Raw genomic sequence first — 20,268 nt, 5'->3', positions numbered from 1 at the left:
AGGCCTTAACTTTGCCGTTACCCCACGCACAATTCCAGTGGATGAGATAATTGCTGAGGTAGAATCAGCAGTAAGACTCCTTCCACATAATGAGGCAGAGATGACTAGACACGAGGTTGCCAAAATTATTGAGAATAGTAAAGTACCTAAAGTAAATATTATCTCGAACGAGGCAAAAGCCTTAAGAGAGCTTCGTCTAAACAAAGATATTCAAATCCTAGCAGCTGACAAGGGCCGCACTACAGTAGTGATGTCACGAGCCGATTATGATAATAAAATTAAAGATTTATTAGAGGAAAGTACCTACATTAAAATTAAACGAGATCCAACTAATACTTTGGAACGTAAGACTACTGCAATCATTGCAAATTCATTAATCCCAAAAAATGAGCAATTCCTAATTAAGCCAAGGGCTTCAAAACCACCTAGACTGTATGGGCTACCAAAGATCCATAAAGTCGGCATCCCTTTACGACCTATAGTCAGTACAATTGGCTCTGCCACATATAAATTAGCAAAATATGTAACTAAACAAATACAGCCTTACATCGGTAGGACATCATCATTCATAAGAAATTCAGAACATCTTGTGAATATGATCAAAGATATTAAACTTAACCCTAATGATATTTTGGTGAGTTTTGATGTGGTTTCGCTATTCACTAAGGTTCCAGTGAGCGAGTCGCTTGAATTACTTGATACACTGGTAAAGAATACAGGTTTACCAAAATATATTCCGAAACTCGCAGACCATTGTTTAAATAACACTTACTTCTTATGGAGAGGCGAATTCTTTAAACAAAGGGAGGGAGCAGCAATGGGCTCTCCTTTATCTCCTGCTATAGCAAATTTGTACATGGAAAACTTTGAAACCAGAGCACTTGCCTCGAGCACATTAAAACCATCCTTTTGGTTTAGATATGTGGATGACACTTTGGTTGTCTGGCCACATGGTAAAGATACACTTAACGATTTTCTAAATCATCTCAATGCACAAAACCCGGCCATTCAGTTCACCATGGAAATGGAGGTGAATAACACACTCCCGTTCCGGGATATTTTACTTGGGCATGGCATAAATGGTAAAATAACACACAGCGTTTACAGAAAGCAAACGCACACTGATGCCTATCTGAATGCAGATTCACATCATCACCCAGCTCAGAAATCCTCTCTTATCAAGACGCTCATACATCGGGCTAAAACAGTGTCAGATGGTGAAAGTCTAGTGAGAGAGATTAAACATGTTAAAGAAGCACTAAGACAGAATGGCTACAATAATGCTCAAATTAACAGACCACTAAAAGCCAAATCACGATCGCAAAGCAACACTGCTGAAAGCGATCAGATTATTAAAACAATAAAAATACCATTTATCTCAGGAGTAACTGACAAATTAGCCCGTGTTTAGCAAACGCAAAACATTACAGTAAGATTTGGTACAGTACACAAAATTCAACAACTAGTAACGTGCACTAAAGACGAATTACCTAAATTATCAACAGAAGGTGTATATCGGATTAATTGTGTATGTGGCAGATGCTATATTGGACAGACAGGGCGTAACGTTAGTGTAAGACTAAAAGAACACCAGAGAAATATTAAACTATCACAAACACAACTGTCGGCAGTGGCAGAACATGCATGCCAACAGGGACACTCAATTGATTTTGACAACGTGGAAGTGTTGTGTAAAACTAGTTACTACTGGCAAAGACTAATTAGAGAATCGATTGAAATTGAGAGAAACAGAAATAACTTTAATCGCTCAGACAGCTACAGGCTTAGTGCGGCCTGGAAGCGTATTATTAAATAAGATACATTACAATTCCTTATAAGGGAAACAAACATTAACTGATTACTAATGTAGCATAATCACAATAAAACACATTCCAAATAATTACTAATCTACAACTCGCATCGTAACAATAGCCTGATTACTAATCTAGTATATAATTACAATCACTCCCCCCTTGAATCTTTGCACCTGATGAGTTAATGATGACGTCACCCTGCTGCTGCTCTATATAAGTACGGGAGACACAGCAGAGCCTCACCATTCTGGCGAATTGCCCGATGATGCTGGATGCAATTACCAGCGAAACGTCGTACTCAAATTGTAAATGTTGTGGCTTCAACACACCGGTGGGCTAAAGCAGTGAACTATTTGTCTTTTGTCAACGTGACACATTTTTACTGATTGGCCGTGTCAGGTGGTGGAGGGTTACGACACATTTATAAATAACGCGATCTAAACCCAAAAACGTTGATTATGAATAACATTGGTCGCGAAAGCCTACGTGTTAAACCGTCCTGTATATATATGTAGTGACTGACTCAGAGACACGAAGAGTAGGAGGCACTCTGTTTATTAACACGGCCTGACAGTGAAGACTTTCAGATAATCTTCTTGGTTCTTTCGGTAAAGTCACGTAGAATGGGAAATAATAAAATGATGAAAATAAAACATAATAAAATACAATTCTCACGACGTTTCGGCCACAACGCAAGCAGCCGTCCTCAGGTGAAGAACAGGTCTGTCGGAAAGACAGCGTCTTGTCGGAAAGACAAACCTCTTCTTCACCTGAGGACGGCTGCTTGCATTGTGGCCGAAACGTCGTGAGAATTATTTTATTATGTTTTATTTTTATTATTTTATTATTTCCCATTCTACGTGACTTTACCGAAAGAACCAAGAAGATGAATCCCTGCAGTCACGAAAGCTTTTAATCGAAAAAAAAAGTGAAGACTTTGTAACTACGGCTCCCAGTCAGGACAGCTGGGCAGACTGCCTGACTTGCGATGCTGAGATGGTGAAGACGGGAACGACGATGAAGACTCCAGCAGCAGCACGACTTGGGATCCCACTCCAAACGACAGCCTTGAGGTCCCCTCCAGGGGCATCTCTTATCCTGTCAGCGTGAACCCGTACCCCCGGGATTAAAAAGGGGCGGGTTATTGAAACCTAACAGTTTTGGAGCGGGTCCTCATCGCCGGGCCCCAGAGGTCGCAACCGGGTACCCGATACCCGTACCCTACCCGATACCCGGCTACCCGTACCCGGCCGGGTACGGGTACCCGTTTGCGACCCTGGTGCGGCCGGGTACGGGTACGGGTAGGCCGTGCGTCACTGGTGAGTAACTGTTTGTCACTCATTTCCCAACGTCTTGTCTCTTCTCACAATTCAAGTTCCTAGAATCAACCCACCCGCGCCTGCAACATGGCTTCATCCCAGAGGTCGCAATCAGGTACCCAATACCCGTACCCTACCCGTACCCGGCCGGGTACGGGTAAGGAATCAAAACCCGTTTGCGACCTCTGCCGGGCCCCCAGGTGGGACGAGGATTGGCTTCCTGGGGACCCCTGGGACGATGTGTAAATGGCTTAACGGGCACTGCCCCTCCCGAGAAGAATAAGAAGAAGGTGACGGCCGTTCCTTCACCCCCGGTCCGTCTGTAGAAGGCGCCGTCGGTGGGTCTGCGGGTGTCAGGCGCTAGGATCCTACAGGCGAATTAATGGAAGCCTGCTGAGGCGCAACCTCCGTGCCTGCTCGCCCTGGCTAGCCGGACACATCAGACACCCGCACGCAGGCGGTGGAGATGAACTGTCACCACAAGGTGGAAAATAGGGTTTCAACTGTGACGGGTGCACAAACCGGCGCCTGCGACCGACTTAGATACGCACGCACTGGGGCCTCCTGACCTCAATCACCTCAACAGGTCCCTGCCATGGCCGGTGCAATTTGGCGGACGTGTCCAGGGGCACCTGGGGACAATGTAACCACGCTTTGTCCCCAGTGGTCCATGGGGTACAGGATTCACGTTGCCCCACAAGCTTCTCATTGGCTCCCTGCCCTTTGGCCGAATTTCCCCGAGACGTCTCCTGCGCTTCTGTATGCCGCCTGATCGTAATCTGCATGGGCAAGGGCACAATTACCTTTTTGCCCAGGTCCATGCCTAACCGAGCCTCCATCGGGGGGGTCACATTCCCTCCCATACTACATGAGGAAAAAGGGGGAGAATTCTGTTGAGGCGTGAGGGGTCATCCTATACCCGGCCATCCTATACTGATCGTAAGATATACATAGATGACGAAAGTGTCATCTACGTATCTCTTCCACAGGGAAGGACGTAGGGTGGATGTCAGGATGGCATCTGTTTCAAATTTTTCCATGAAAACATTCGCTACCACTGGTGATAAGGGAGAACCCATCGGGGTACCTTCATTTTGTTTGTAGAATGTACCATTCCAGATGAAGTAAGTGTGGGTAAGGCAGTACCTCACCAAAGTTGGTACATTAGGATTCAGTCCCTGTTGGACCAAGTCTACAATGATTGATATGGTGTCAGGTACAGGTACCTTGGTGAACAGAGAGACTACATCGAAGCTGACAAGCAAACCCACAATCTCCTGCACACCAGGCGAGGCAGTTAACATCTCCTAACCACCGTGATGATGATGATGAGACACGCAAACTCCAAATATACAGCAGGCGTCGCCAGGGTCGGGATCGAACCCACGACTTCCTGCACACCAGGCGAGGTAGTTAACATCTCCTAACCACCGTGATGATGATGATGAGAGAGAGGCACGCACATTCCAAATATACAGCAGGCGTCGTCAGGGTCGGGTTCGAACCCACGACCTCCTGCACACCAGGCGAGGTAGTTAACATCTCATAGCCACCGCGGCGCCCCGATCATAGCGAGGCAACGTTTCGTGCAATCCCCCTTCACAGCACGCCTACTGATGCTCCTGCTGTTGTGGAGTGACTCATGCAGCCAGCTATGGCTACAGGGTTTGGTGGTACATGTTGTTTACGGCGTTTATTGTGAAATTTCGGTCACAGTTCCAATGATCACTGTTACATTGCTTTTATGGCTTTATTTTGCTGATTTCGAAAAGATTTTTTTAGCTTGACCATGTTTGTTTGTTGTAGTACGGAGTTAGACTGATGGCCTTAATCTAAGTTGACTTGTTGTTTGACTTGCATCCCACTGGGATTTTTGCACACAGCGTTGGTGTACGGTGCTTTTTCTGGAATCTGTGTGGACTTTCGCCTGTGTTGGCGGCCACCACCACCACCACCAGTGGCGATTATCTGAACCCGTCCCGGGCCTCCCCTAGATCGACTCAGCCTCAAATGAGTACCTGGTGCGATGTGTAAAAAACATCGCCAGGAGGAAAACAAAGGTGGCCGGGCGAGGTGCTGGCCACCCACCCATTCGTGTGCCGTGCCGGCCTTCATAGGTGGTTCTTGCGAACAGCACTTGCCCCAACAGCCTGTTCAGGTGATATGGGGGCATGTCTGTGTTTGATAACGTGTTTCCATTTGTATCTCTGAGGACATGCATGTGGCATGACATGTACTGCTATAAATTTTGATTCAAAGCTTTCGTGACTGCAGGGATTCGTATTCTTGGTTCTTTCGGTAAAGTCACGTAGAAGGGAAATAATAAAATAATATAAATATAAAAAATATTGGTTTATATTTATTTTATTTTATTATTTCCCTTCTACGTGACTTTACCGAAATAACCAAGAATATGTACTGCTATGTTTGCTGTTCTCCAATATTTCGACAACCTTATTCCATATATATCCTCAATTTTTTCTGTCTTTTTCTTGGATTTTCTGTTTGCGCAGAGTCACTTTAAGATGTTTTCTTGTTCATTTTTTTTGTTTTTTTTAGTTTGTTGCGGTTGCACCCGATTCAAGAGCCCAATGGCTCACAGGGTTATTACCCAAAATAAATGAAACTGAAACGCAAACCAATCAAACAATCGCGTTGACAGCGTCTCGTCGCTAGGTGACCCAAACTTGGCCGAGAAAATGAAAATCGTTGAGGGCCCTCACCGATTTGCGTCGGGGACATTGGCCGCTGATGCCGCTAACGAGTGATGATCCCAGACCTTTAAACTCACGATTTCGCTGCGGCTTCGGGTCGTCGTTCGCTCGGCTAACAATGCCACGCCAGCTGCGGTGAAGAGCGGCCAGTTGCTTTGACAACACGACTCGGAAGTTGCTCGCGACAACTTTACACGTAGGCCGCATGGAGCCTACGGTCTTGCCTGGAAGCCGCGCCGGGCCCCCATTGATGGAGGCGGCGGCGGCGGAGGCGACTCAGCGGCGGTGGTGGCGGTGGCTGTGGCAGTCGTGTCCACTGCCGCCTTTGTCTCTCCTCTCGAGCCTGCTGCTCGCTCTCTTCTGCGCCGTCGCGGACCCGCTGTGCGAGAGGCTACAGGCGGGTGGTGGCGGTGGCGAGCTTGCGATGCTGATGAAAGCTGGGATCGACTCCGCGGTTCATGGTGCCGTGGCCATGTGGAGCTGGGCTATCGTGTGCGGTGGTGGTGGAGGTGGTGGAGGAAGTGGTGGTGGAGGTGGTGGTGGTACAGCCGCTGCTCAGGTGCTGCTCGCGGGCTTCCTGGCCTGCTGCCTCGACCTGGATCACTTCGTTATGGCCAAGTCGCTCCGGATATCGGTGAGATGGTGGTGGTGGTGGTTGTTGTTAGCGATGGTGGTCGCCTCTGACATCTGTGGTGCGGTGTGGGGGAAACGTCGCTCCTTCGGGAGACAAAGGCGGCCGGGCGTGGGTGCTGGCCACCCCAATCCCCCACTCGTGTGCCGTGCCGGCCTTCATGGGTGCTGCTTAGTCGCTAACAACACTTGACACATCGAGTCTGTTGAGGCCACACGGGAGATCTTTTGGATGATGGAGTTCGAGGTGGTTGTCCTGGTGGTGGTTGTCTTGGTGGTGGATGTCTTGGTGGTTGTTGTCTTGGTGATGGTTGTCTTGGCGGTGGTTGTCTTGGCGGTGGTTGTCTTGGTGGTTGTTGTCTTGGTGATGGTTGTCTTGGTGGTGGTTGTCTTGGCGGTGGTTGTCTTGGCGGTGGTTGTCTTGGCGGTGGTTGTCTTGGTGGTGGTTGTCTTGGCGGTGGTAATAGTGATGGTGGTGCTTCGATTAAGTGTGAGTTATGTATGGAGGAGACATCGGCATCATCATAATTTTTGCAACACAGAAGAGATGCTAATGGGCTAGAGGAACACATTTAGCAGCACTGCACCTTGCTTGTGGCAGGCACAGCAGTCTCCAGTACCGTTTGTGAGCGGTGGTGGTCCATCCGGTATCTCCAAAGTTCATCAGGGGCCATCCATTTAGTAGGTACGCAAAAATCTGTCAAAACTTGAGCCCTCCCTGTAGGCACGCCGTACCTTTTACACCGCCCCCCTACCCACCTGCGTACGTACGCATGACGCACCCCTCCCCGAATCCTATAGAACGGCCGATATTTAATCCACGCAGAAACGACCAAGGATTAAATTTCGATTTAAAGCTTTCGTGACTGCAGGAATTCATCTTCTTGGTTCTTTCGGTAAAGTCACGTAGAAGGGAAGTAATAAAATAATATATTATTATATTACTTTATTATGTTTTATTTTTATTATTTTATTACTTCCCTTCTACGTGACTTTACCGAAAGAACCAAGAAGTGTTTAAACAAACAGATAGTCCACCGACTGGACCATCTCACCATTTGAAGGCCAATTTAGACAAATTATTATCGAGGCTTCACCCCCCCCCCACCAACGTTTCCTAAGCGTACATTGTCAGTAGACCCCCCCATACACAAGCTACACATTTGGGTTAACCCCACTCCCCCCTCCATGCGTACGTACTCAATGGATGGCCCCTCATCGAACGTTCAGAAGCCGTGTTGCATACCTGTCAACCACTTATCAGTGCCCTACCTTATTACACAGACCAATTCAGACCGTATTGGTCACCCCCGTGCCCTTATACATCTCAACGTTCATCCTGCAAAGTCCCATCACATGGGAGAAACACAAACAAAGACACATTTTTTTTGGCCTCTATTGAAACGGATGTACGCCGTATGGACCTGAAAACACAATTTCCCTGTACAAGAATACGGGGCAAACCGCACGTGGCGCGGAAAGTGGGTGCCGTGGTGGCGAGATGTTAACTACCTCGCCTGCTATACAGGAGGTTGGGGTTTGGATCCCGACCCTGACACCTGTATATTTTGGTGTTTGAGTGTCTCTCTCTCTCCCCGTGGTTGTGTGGATTTTCTCCAGGTCCTCCGGTTTTTCTTTCCCCATTTAGAATCAGCGTCCGGCGTTTACAGTATTTGGCTGCTATAAATTTCCACATGATAAGCCACTTCATTAGGCCATCATTTGTAATGGCCAGGTTGCTCCTGAAAAAGAGCTACATAGCTTAGTGGGCCTTACCTGATAAAATAAAGTTTAGTGTTCCTTGACGAGAGAACCGCCTTGTCACGAAAACGCGACGCATTAATTCCACGCGGTGAGTGAGCGTGCAGTTACGTTGAACTTCTTTCACACCGTACGTAGCTAACCGTGCTGATCGGGGGTGCGTGGGGAAGGACAACAAAGTAACCACCCGGCGTCGTGTAACGCGGCATCCACGCAGGACCTGCACAGGCTGCGTGGCCGCCCTCCCCTGCACAACACCACGCTGGTGCTCGCCCTGGCCCTCTCGCTGGAGCTGGTGCTGGTTCGTCCGCTGGGCCTGCTGGGCGGGCCCTGGGAGCGGCTGCCGGCGCTGGCGGCGCTGGCGTGGCTGTCTCACCACGTGCGAGACGGCGCCCGCCGCGGCCTCTGGCTCTGGCCGCTGGGCTCGACGCCGCCGCTGCCGCGCTGGGCCTACCTGGCGCTGACGGCCGCGCTGCCGCACGCGACCGCGCTGGCGCTGGCCGCGTGCGGGAGGAGCGGGGAGCCGGCGCAGCGGAGACAGCCGAACGGAGCCGGTAACAACAACAACAGCAGCAGCGACGGCAGCAATGACAGCAGCAATGACAGCAGCAACAGCAGCAGCACGTTTAATTGTGGCTCAGGTGTAAAATCGTCGAACGGGCTCCTGTGTTTGAGTCAGGGCAACCTCCCAACAGAGTACATTGGCTCCCCAAGTGTAGTGAGTTGATGGTCACCAATGACTGCACACACGAGAGAGAGAGAGAGAAAAGCCGTCACATAAATTTTGGTTCCACACTCAAATTTGAATGAAATTACAGCTCTGACAATTAAAATATTTGTATCACGGTCATGTCACGAACATTACTGTCATATGCGGAGTGGGTGGGAGAGTGCTGCCACCCTGCTGCATTGACCAAGTTACTCGCAGGGAGCTCGAACGTAGCTCTGTGAGAGCCACTTCCGTGGGCCGTTTTCGAACACGGCCCACCGGCGGTGGCCGTTGCACTGTTCTGCGGCAGATCTGGTAAACAACCATTGGGATGCCTTATCGTCATCGTCGTCATCAGCCATGAGCAATCCACTGCTGGATGAAATCCTTCTGACGCTGTCACCATCTGTAACAATCCTGCAATGTAGCAATCAATCCAGCGTTTTGCGCACGAACTGATTTCATCGCTCCATCTTCTTGGCTGCCACTTCAATCATCATTCCTGACAACCGGCCATCACCCTTCTTGCTACGACGTGTCATGCCCAAGCCCAACGTACTTTGCTTAGCTGCTTCATTTCGACTGCAGGAGGAATCCGATGAGCTATGAAGCTCTTTTTCACAGATGTCCAGTATGGGCACGGGGTCAGTAAGTTACAAAAGCGGACATAATACAACAACACGATTGGAGTGCAAAATAGAGAAAATGGTAAAGCATTAAATATGAATAATTAATAAAACGTTAAATCATGCAAGTCCGATTTATCGAGATTGGGCAAGGCAGCAAAAACAACAAAACAGTCCCAGACCACAGCAGGATAACGCAGAGTGCCTCAGTAACACCGCACGTTAACATTGAACTGTCAGTTTCACAGGTAATGATCAAAGTTACAAATCGCATTTGCAAATGTGACTGTGTGCAGTTGACGGACTACTCACAAGCGTGTTGTGTGTGTGTGTTTTGCAGGTTCTTTCGTCTGAAGGATACTTGAACGGGACGTTGACCAATCAATTTTGTGCAAGCGTGTGGATGGTTTTTGCCGCCCACACCGAAAACATTCCTCCGATGTCCGCTGTCTCGCCATGCGATCCCCGCACCTTACTTACGAGCCGTGTTAACTCGTTAAGCGAGCAGCAGTTTGGGTCCATAATATATATATTTTTTTGGGTTAGATCGCGTAAATATAAATGTGTCGTTAAACCCGCCGCCACCCGACACAGCCAATTAGCAAGGTTTGTCACGTAAACAGAACGTGCCAATTCGTTACTAGTACAACACACCGGTGTGTTGGAGAGCAAATCCACAACATTGCCCGGTATGCTGTTCTTGTATTTATATTTACGCGATATTACCCAAAAAAACCTATATTATGGATGATATTGGTCGCGAAAGCCTACTTGTTAGCAGCTTGGGTACGAAGCTGTGATATGAGTATAGTTTACACATAGGCCTCTTCTGTGTGCTGTTGCTTATTGAAGCAAATCCTAAATTATTTAATGATCATGTTTCCAAAGAACACTTTCGAGTTTTGTAGCATTACCATCGTCATCCATTGATAATCATCGTTATCAACAGCATAAACATAATAATCGTCATCCACCAGTCTTCATCATCAGGAGCATCATCATAGTCATCAATCATCAGCAGCAGTTGCAGCAGCATCATAATCACCGTCTTTAATTCGTAATCATCTGCAGCAGCATTGTCAAACATTTATTAGTCAACATCATCACCGCCCCCACACGTTGCGTTATCATTTCAATGATCAGCCGATCCACCTGCATGCGTTACTTGAGACTGGAAAACCCGAGATGGAGTTTGTCGCCTCCTGAAACTGGATCCTGTAGCGACAAGTGCACGTGCTTTTGTGTATATATTTTGCCTTAATGGGATTGTGAATAACCGACGGTGTGACTCCGGTCACCAATATCAAACCGCGGACGGCAGAGTAACGCCACCGCCCACTTTGAATTTCACCGTCAGAATTTCTGCTCCTCGCTATTTAAGTTTGTGAGACTTTGGGTGTCTGTGTGAGTCTGTGGGTTTTTATTATGTATCTCCATGTGACTCTCTGCCTCAAACCACGGACCACATAGTAACACGATGGCCCGCTTTGAGGCCTAGAAGCTAGTCAGATATATTTTGCCCAGTGGCGGCTCATGACATTTCCGCTAGGTGGAGATGTTGCGAGTGACCTCTTAAATGATGGTGTTCTAATTAAGAAAAACCTCGTCATGTTATCGGCATTCCCGTGAAAGTGATATAGCTTATCTACTAACGGTAGGCATTTATAAACAACACGAAACAACAACAAAGCACTTGAATGCTGTCGCCATGACCCTCAAGTCCACACTACACAACCCCGTTGACACTGCCAAATGCCGAGAGGGTGTAGACTGGACCTGCTACATTTGCACGGTGCCACCTCGTGTTGTGACATGGTCGTCACAGCCACGGGCGCCTCTTCCACCGCCCTGAATGGGTCTCAAACGACGTGGCTACAATGCGAAGCTGCTAATCGCAACGAATGAAGGGAAATCTCTTCACAGCCGCCCCGAGACCCTCTCCGAGGCAGCACAAATCAGACTTGTGGCGTTGCAGCTGTTTCTAATACGAACAACTTAAAATGTTATCTTCATTAGGCAATTAACGTTGAAAGAATCTAGATTTGAAGTTTTCGTGACTGCAAGGATTCATATTCTTAGGTTTTTTCGGTAAAGTTACATAGGTAAAAAAATTAAATTAATTTTATTTTTTTACCCACGTGACTTTACCGAAAAAACCTTAGAATAAGTTGAAAGAATCATTTTACATGTTTTAAACGCAACGAAACAAATTTATGGAAAAGTATTTTTTTTATTAGAAAAATAATTGCTCATCTCCTGCCGCTTGTTGGGGCGACGCCCTTCGTGGACGAACCGCGCCTGATTTTGCCGCAGATGTTGAACCGTGGCCAGGATTGAGCAAACCACTGCCACCACTCCACACACAACAGCACCCGCCACGCGGTGGCAGCGGCATCAGCACGGCGCCTGTGCCAGGCCAGCAGCACTTTGAGGCCACGTGAAGTTGTCGAAAGCTCGCTGACAGAGGGGGCTCACGAAACAGACCCAGGTGCCGTGGGTTGACTTGAGATGACTGGCAGATGCACCGGATGTGCCCTCTACTGTGCCAATTCCACACACATACATATAAACATGCATATATATACACACAGGAGAACCCTTCTTAACGATGGTAATTGGTTCCACGAAACCGGTCGTTAAGTGATTTGGTCCTTAGCGAGTATAGGAAATATACTTGAATGGCTCAATTCGTTCCAATAGCATCGAATGTAAACCATGCCCCACACGCTCATGAATGGACGTCGCTGGTTGACCAAGGCCTGGTCAGTCAACTTTGGAGCTCGCCGATTGACCGAAATTGGCGGTCGCGTGCTCGTCATTAACAGGGGAAATGGTCGTTAAGCGAACACATTAAGTGTCTATGGAGGCCTGTCGTTAAGCGATTAGTCGTTAACAGGGTGGTCGTTAAGACGGGTTCTACTCTACACTATACACTACACTATACTCTACACGACTATACACTGCACATTGGACTCAATGGAGGCCTGTCGTTAAGCGATTAGTCGTTGACAGGGTGGTCGTTAAGACGGGTTCTACTCTACACTATACACTACACTATACACTACTATACTCTACACGACTATACACTGCACATTGGACTCAATGGAGGCCTGTCGTTAAGCGATTAGTCGTTGACAGGGTGGTCGTTAAGACGGGTTCTACTCTACACTATACACTACACTATACTCTACACGACTATACACTGCACATTGGACTCAATGGAGGCCTGTCGTTAAGCGATTAGTCGTTGTAATGGGTGGCCGTCAACAGGGGTTTTACTCGGCACAAGATGTGCACGTTTTAATTCTCTCGCTCAAGTTCCGTGATGAAGTCGTGGTGCCAGGGACTCCCCTCCCCGTGTGAAGGGGATGTTTTGACAGACGGAGGATAGGATGTTGGAGGCGCCTTGGTTTTTACAGGGTGGGTGGGTGGGAGCCAACTCGGGGAGGTACGATTGTGTTCCCAATTGTCTGTAGAAAATAAATAAATATATATACATACCATTGCATCCGTTTTCCATATATATAGGACGCGTGACAGATTTCATTTCGATTTGGTTCTGCTCACACCAAGGATACGAGTTGAAAAAGAAGTGGGGTTTTTTTTTAGTATTCTGTATTTGTGTTCATGCTTACTTAGTCTGTTATAATCGGGATATCTAGGTCAAGTTTAACAGGGACCATAGGATAGAGCTTTGTCACGTACTCATGTAAGTATATGGCGAGGTGTTACAGGATATATGTGGATATGTATGTGTGTGTATACGTATGTGGGGAGCGGTAGTGTAGTGGTTAGTGCGCTGGTGTGAACCTGGCGACCCGAGTTCGATTCCTGCTCACGGCCAACACCAGTGACGATTATTTTAACCGGTCCTGGGCCTCCCTTAGGTCGACTCAGCCTCAAATGAGTACCTGGTGCGGTGTGGACGCATCAACACTGGGGAGACAAAGGCGGACGGGCGTGTTGTTGATAACCCAGCCCCTCGTGTGCCGTACCGGCCTTCATAACAGCACTTGCCTCAACAACCTGATAAGGCTATCCGGGGGATCTTTGTCTTATGTATGTGTAGAATCTAATTGTAAGGAAATGTTAACGCTGACTGCCATTCAGGCAATTGTACATCAGCATAGTGGTACAGGGTACAGAGAAACACCACCGCAACAACACCAGCACCACACCACAACAGCACCACCACAACAGCACCCCAAAACAGCACCACAACACCACCAGCAGCAGCAGCATCATCATCACCCGTTACACTGCCATTACACCACGACCCAAATGGCGCAACATTCAAAACCGTGACTCCCCCTGCAAACACTGAATTCACCACCAGTCGCTTGGGTCTGCGGATCGATCTTCGCGGGTCGCGATGGAGCGCGCGGAGAAGACGCTCATTCTGGTGATGACCGCGCTCTTGATGAGCCAACCGTCCGTCAATGCTGGTGAGTGATGGCACTGCACACCAGTCTACCCCTTGTCAGTGGCCCTGCCTTGTTACAGACCAATTCAGACCGTATTGGTCACCCCGTGCCCCTTATGAATCTCAACGTTCATCCTACAAAGTCCCATCACAAGGGAGAAACACACAAATAGACAATCACCACTAGTACACTCACCACTACATACCTGTCAACTCCTTGTCAGTGGCCCTGCCTTGCTACAGACCAATTCAGACCGTATTGGTCACCCCCGTGCCCCTTATGAATCTCAACGTTCATCCTACAAAGTTCCATCACAAGGGAGAAACACAAACAAATAGACCATCACCACGACTACACTCACCACTAGTACTCACCACTACAAACCCGTCAACCCCTTATCAGTGGCCCTGCCTTATTATAGACCAATTCAGACCGTATTGGTCACCCCGGTGCCCATATAAATCTCAAAGTTCATCCTACAAAGTTGCATGTGTGTTTATGTGTGGGGGGAGCGTGGTTAGTGCGCTGCGCTATGAACCCGGCGACCCGGGTTCGATTCGCGCTCACGGCCAACACCAGTGACGATTATTTGTACCGGTCCTGGGCCTCCCCTCGGTCGACTCAGCTTAAAACAAAAAGACAATCACCATTCGTGTATTTATCAATACATACCTGTCAACCCATTATTGAAACGGCTGTACGCTTTATGGATCTAAACACTCAATTTCCCTGTACAAGAATACGAAGTAAACCGTATGGGTTGACAGGTATGATAGTATATGGTATAGTAGTGTTATAGTTGTGTAGGAGTGTATAGTAGTGTGTAATGTATAGGACATGCCTGTCAACCCCTTATCAGTGCCTACCTTGATAATAGTTTTTTTACCCTTCTATCTGGCAACAAAACGGACACCTTTTTTACAAGGAGTCATGTTTGCATAGACCACAATACCTGCAGTCATAATGCAAACAAAAAACAACTCTGTTACGTAAAAACATAACATTATGACTGCAGGTATTATGGTCTATGCAAACATGACTCCTTGTAAAAAAAAGTGTCAGTTTTGTTGCCAGATAGAAGGGTAAAAAACCAATTATCATATTTTTTACTGGCAAATGAGGTTCCTAGAGTGCCTACCTTATTTAGACCAATGTAGACCTTATTTGTTACTCCGTGCCCCTTAAACATCTCAACGTTCATCCTAAAAAGTCCCAACACAAACAAAGAGATAGTTTAGCTGTTGCCCGTATTGAAACGACCTGTACGCCGTACGGACCTGAAACCTCGATTTACCTGTGCAAGAATAACGGGTTAACCGTGTGGGGTGATGGGTACGGCACTGAGGACTTTCGTCATAGTAGCTGTAACTTCATATTGTAACACTGAGCCGCCGCTCAGTATTTAGAATCACAATCTGAATATTTATTGAGACTGGAGGAATCCGATGAGATATAAAGTTATTTTTAAAGATCACGTGTCCAGTAGGGGCAGGTCACAAAACGTTCCAACAACAAACGATAGTCCATTGGAACCTCATTTGCCAGTAAAAAATATGATAATTGGGTTTTTTACCCTTTTATCTGGCAACAAAACTGACACCTTTTTTTACAAGGAGTCATGTTTGCATAGACCACAATACCTGCAGTCATAATGTTATGTTTTTACATAACAGAGTTATGTTTTTTGTTTGCATTATGACTGCAGGTATTGTGGTCTATGCAAACATGACTCCTTGTAAAAAAAGGTGTCAGTTTTGTTGCCAGATAGAAGGGTAAAAAACCAATTATCAACAAACGATACTATAAACTAATACAAAACACGCGGTTTGAGTGCAAAATAATGGAAAGGTAACCACACGACTAAAATATATATATATATACAAATAAAACTAAACGATGTTTCATCTTACCAGGTAAGGCCCACTGAACTACGTTGCTATTTTTTTTTATAAGCAAAGTGGCTTATAGCCACGTGAGCTTTTTACAGCAGCAGCAGCAGCAGACTCTATACAATCAAGAGGCGCGTTTCTAGAGCAGTGGCTGACATCAGCATGCAACAACTTCTCAATTACAGATAATGGAAAATGAATACCTCCCAACTAAGAATGTGTAGTACATTGATACAAAAGAATGTTAACTTCAATCTTGATATTCTTGGTTCTTTCGGTAAAGTCACGTAGAAGGGAAATAACAAAATAATAAAAATAAAACATAATAAAATAATTCTCATGACGTTTCGGCCACAACGCAAACAGCCGTCCTCAGGTGAAGAACAGACCGGTTCTTCACCTGAGGACGGCTGCTTGCGTTGTGGCCGAAACGTCGTGAGAATTAGTTTATGTTTAATTTGTATTATTTTATTATTTCCCTTCTACGTGACTTTACCGAAAGAACCAAGAATATGAATCCCTGCAGTCACGAAAGCTTTAAATCGAAATTCAATCTTGATTTTAAGCTTTCGTTACTGCAGGAATCCATACTCTTTGGTTCTTTCGGTAAAGTCACGTGGGTAGAAAATAAAATAAATCGCGACGTTTCGGGCGCAACACAAGCGTCCATCATCAGTTGAGAAAGCACACTTGTGTTGCGCCCGAAACGTCGTGATTTATTTTCTACCTACGTGACTTTACCGAAAGGACCAAAGAGTAATATTAACTTACTCTTAGGATTTTTTCGGTAAAGTCACGTAGGTAAAAAAATTATAAAAATAAAATAAATGAAAATAAATCAATCAAATCACGACGTTTCGGAGGCAACACAAGTGAGCCACTTGATACGGTAAATTTGGCTGTGACGGTCCCACCTGAAGACGGAGACTTGTGTTGCCTCCGAAACGTCGTGATTTAATTAAGTTATTTTCATTTATTTTAATTTTATTTTTATTATTTTTTTTACCTACGTGACTTTACCGAAAAAAATAAAAACCTAAGAGTATGAATCCTTGCAGTCACGAAAGTTTCAAATCTAAAATTAATATGAACTTCTTTCAATAGATGGCGACGGTGCTGTACGGGGGGAGCGGTGGCGCAGCGGTTAGCGCGCGTCACGCTACGAACCCGGCATAGACACACGGGTTCGATTCCCGCTCACGGCCAACACGAGTGACGAATATCTCAACCGGTCCTGGGCCTCCGCTAGATGTTAACTGCCTCGCCTGGTATACAGGGGGTCGTGGGTTCGATTCCGGCCCTGACGCCTGCTGCTGTATATTTGGAGTTTGTGTGTCTCTCTCCACGTGGTCGCGTAGATTTTCACTCCGGGTCCTCGGGGTTTTCTCCCTCCACAACTGAGAAACACGCGTTCACAACATTTGGCTACTGATATAAATTCCCGCACGATGATAAGCCACTTCGTTATCATTTGTGGCCAAGTCGCTTCTGAAAAAATCTACGTAGCTCAGTGGGCCTAACCTGGTAAAATAAAAAATTAGATTTTTCATAGTTTGTGTAAATATCGCCACTGGGGAGATAAAGGCGGCCGGGCGTGGTTGATGGCCACCCACCCCCTTCGTGTGCCGCGCCGGCCTTCTTAGGTGCACCTCGGTAAACAGCACTTGACCCCAAAAGACTGCTGAGGCTACACGGGTGATCTTTGTCTTTCGTCGATACTGCGGGAGGTGATGGGGTTAGATCGGGGAGCCCGTTGCGATCCGCCAGTGAGGGTCACAGAGCTCGGTGGAGTGGCCACAGCTGCAGTGCCGGTGTTAAGCAACATGCTACAAAGGGGCCCTAAATAAAAAAAACACGTAAATATTATAAATACATTTTTGAACTTGCATATTAATGTACGGTAATTGTATTTTTTCATTAGCTATATAGCCAGATAACACGACGAATATCTAATCTTAGACACCCAGTCGTTCCTAAAAGTTGAAGGCGGTATAGTGGTATAGTACTATAGTAATAGAGCAAGTGCAGAATCACTCAAACGGAATTGATAGCTTGAAAGCATTTAGCGCGGGGCCCTTGAAAGTGCGGGGTCCGTAGCTACTACATATGTAGCAGCTACTACTACTGTAGCTACTACACATGTAGCTACTACACGTGTAGCTGCTACACGTGTAGATGTTACACGTGTAGCTGCTACACGTATAGCTGCTACACGTGTAGTAGCTACTTGTGTAGTAGCTACTTGTGCTACGAGGATAATCCGGCACTGCACGGCTGACCGCGATAGTCGCGCGAGTGGTCTAGGTTTGAAGTTCACTTTCCCGAACAGCCTCTTGTATATGTGTATGTTGAACTTCTTTCGCACATTACACAGCCAACGCGTGCTAATCGGAGGTGCAATACGGGGGATCTTTCTTCTTCTTAGTTCTTTCGGTAAAGTCACGTAGAATGGAAATAATAAAAATAAAACATAATAAAATAATTCTCACGACGTTTCGGCCACAACGCAAGCAGCCGTCCTCAGGTGGAGAGCAGGTCTGTCGAGAAGACAGAGTCTGAAGACCTGCTCTCCACCTGAGGACGGCTGCTTGCGTTGTGGCCGAAACGTCGTGAGAATTATTTTATTATGTTTTATTTTTATTATTTTATTATTTCCATTCTACGTGACTTTACCGAAAGAACCAAGAAGATCTACACTATGGGAACCTCATTTGCCAGTAAAAAATATATTACTGGCAAATGAGGTTCCCATAGTGTAGATGCTTGCCCCGAGCTCTCATACTCTGATGGTGCATTGTCGTTGAGTTGTGCGCCGTTTGGCGTCATCTGGTCCAACCCATGTGAGACTAGGCTCTAAGGAAAGCTGTCTCGGGTGTGGACCAATCAACTTCAAGGACAGTGCACATTATCAGAGTTATGTTCTTTTGTTTGTATTATGACTGCAGGTATTGCGGTGTATTCAAACATGACTCCTTGTAAAAAGGTGTCAGTTTTGTTGCCAGATAGAAGGGTAAAAAACCAATTATCAACCAAGAAGATGAATCCCTGCAGTCACGAAAGCTTTAAATCGAAATTATACGGGGGATCTTTGTGCGTTTTTGTTTGTTTTGTTAAAGAGCTGCGTGCGGTCTGATCTCGACTCATGTGCGCGCGTGCGTGGATTGAAATCTGATTGTGAAGCCTACCGATGATTGTGCCGGTGATGATGATGATTAAGATGAGAGCGTATTCTTGGGTCTTTTGGTAAAGTCACGTAGATAGGTTCAAATAAAATAACCAAAAAATAACAAAAAATTACGACGTTTTATTTGAACCCATCTACGTGACTTTACCGAGACCCAAGAATATGAATCACTGCAGTCACGAAAGCGTTAAGTCAAGATGAGAGCAGTGATGAGGATTCCGATAATGACAATGAAGACGATGAAGCGATGATGATGATGATGATTAAGACAACGACTATTCTGATAACTACAATGATAGGGACAATGAGGATATTGACGATGTTGTCAACGATGACGATTAATTAATTATGATAACCACGCCGACAATGATGATGATGATAACATGACAATGTCGTGCATTGCAATGATATTAACGATATCTCGTCGACATTTCCGCATCAGATTTTCCCTATACCACCACTACAACCACCACCACCACCTCCTCCACCACCACCCCCGTACTCCACGTGGCTCTGGGCAAGTCCGTCTCGTTGCCCTGCCCCTCCCCGGAGTCGACGGGGACGCGGTTGTCTTGGAGACGCCTCGTGGACCCGGGGGCAGTCCCCGTCGGGGCTGTCGCGAGCCCCGGTGACCCTGGTGACCCCGGTGACCCCGGTGACCCCGGTGACCCCGGGCTCCTGCTCATCCCCTCGGTGGGGCCGAGCGACGGGGGTCGCTACGAGTGCGTGGAGAGCCCCTCGGGAAGGATCCTCTCAGCCGTGCGCATCGTGACCGGAGGTGACTTGTCATTCGTTCAATCGTTCGTTCATTCATTCAATCGTTCATTAATTCGTTGATTCGTTCGTTCAATCGTTCATTATTTCGTTCATTATTTCGTTCATTAATTCATTCAATCGTTCGTTCATTCATTCAATCGTTCATTAATTCGTTGATTAGTTCATTCAATCGTTAATTATTTCGTTCATTATTTCGTTCATTATTTCGTTCATTAATTCGTTCAATCGTTCGTTCATTCATTCAATCGTTCGTTCATTGATTCGTTCATTCGTTCTTTCGTTCGTTCATTCGTCGAGCCGGTCATTGAGTCAGAGAGTCGGGCAGGCAGTCGTTAATGGGTTATTCGGTGAGTTAGTCAACGAGCTAGTTGAGTTTCAATGGGCCATTCAATGTGTTTGTCAATGAGTTGGTGAATTAGTT

The 20,268-nt window shown here is 46.6% G+C and overlaps 2 protein-coding genes across 2 annotated transcripts; both read left to right on the top strand.

The window, feature by feature from the left end:
- The first annotated feature begins 5,799 nt into the window (after window positions 1-5,799).
- Window positions 5,800-12,861, top strand: TMEM267 (transmembrane protein 267). The gene is made up of 3 exons (XM_078617385.1): window positions 5,800-6,481; window positions 8,456-8,792; window positions 9,914-12,861. Exons 1-3 carry the CDS (start codon window positions 6,053-6,055, stop codon window positions 9,925-9,927), a joined length of 780 nt encoding a protein of 259 aa, XP_078473511.1. The 5' UTR covers window positions 5,800-6,052; the 3' UTR covers window positions 9,928-12,861.
- A 275-nt stretch (window positions 12,862-13,136) lies between these two features.
- LOC144734806 (uncharacterized) lies at window positions 13,137-19,907 on the top strand. The gene is made up of 3 exons (XM_078617189.1): window positions 13,137-13,282; window positions 13,910-14,018; window positions 19,513-19,907. The coding sequence occupies exons 2-3, from the start codon at window positions 13,946-13,948 to the stop codon at window positions 19,905-19,907; spliced, it is 468 nt and encodes a 155-aa protein (XP_078473315.1). The 5' UTR covers window positions 13,137-13,282; window positions 13,910-13,945.
- Window positions 19,908-20,268: the final 361 nt, after the last annotated feature.

Source organism: Lampetra planeri, chromosome 53, assembly GCF_965212315.1.
Source record: "Lampetra planeri chromosome 53, kcLamPlan1.2.h2, whole genome shotgun sequence".
In the NCBI taxonomy this organism is placed as follows: Eukaryota; Metazoa; Chordata; class Hyperoartia; order Petromyzontiformes; family Petromyzontidae; genus Lampetra; species Lampetra planeri.
This window is presented reverse-complemented; position numbering and strand designations above follow the sequence as displayed.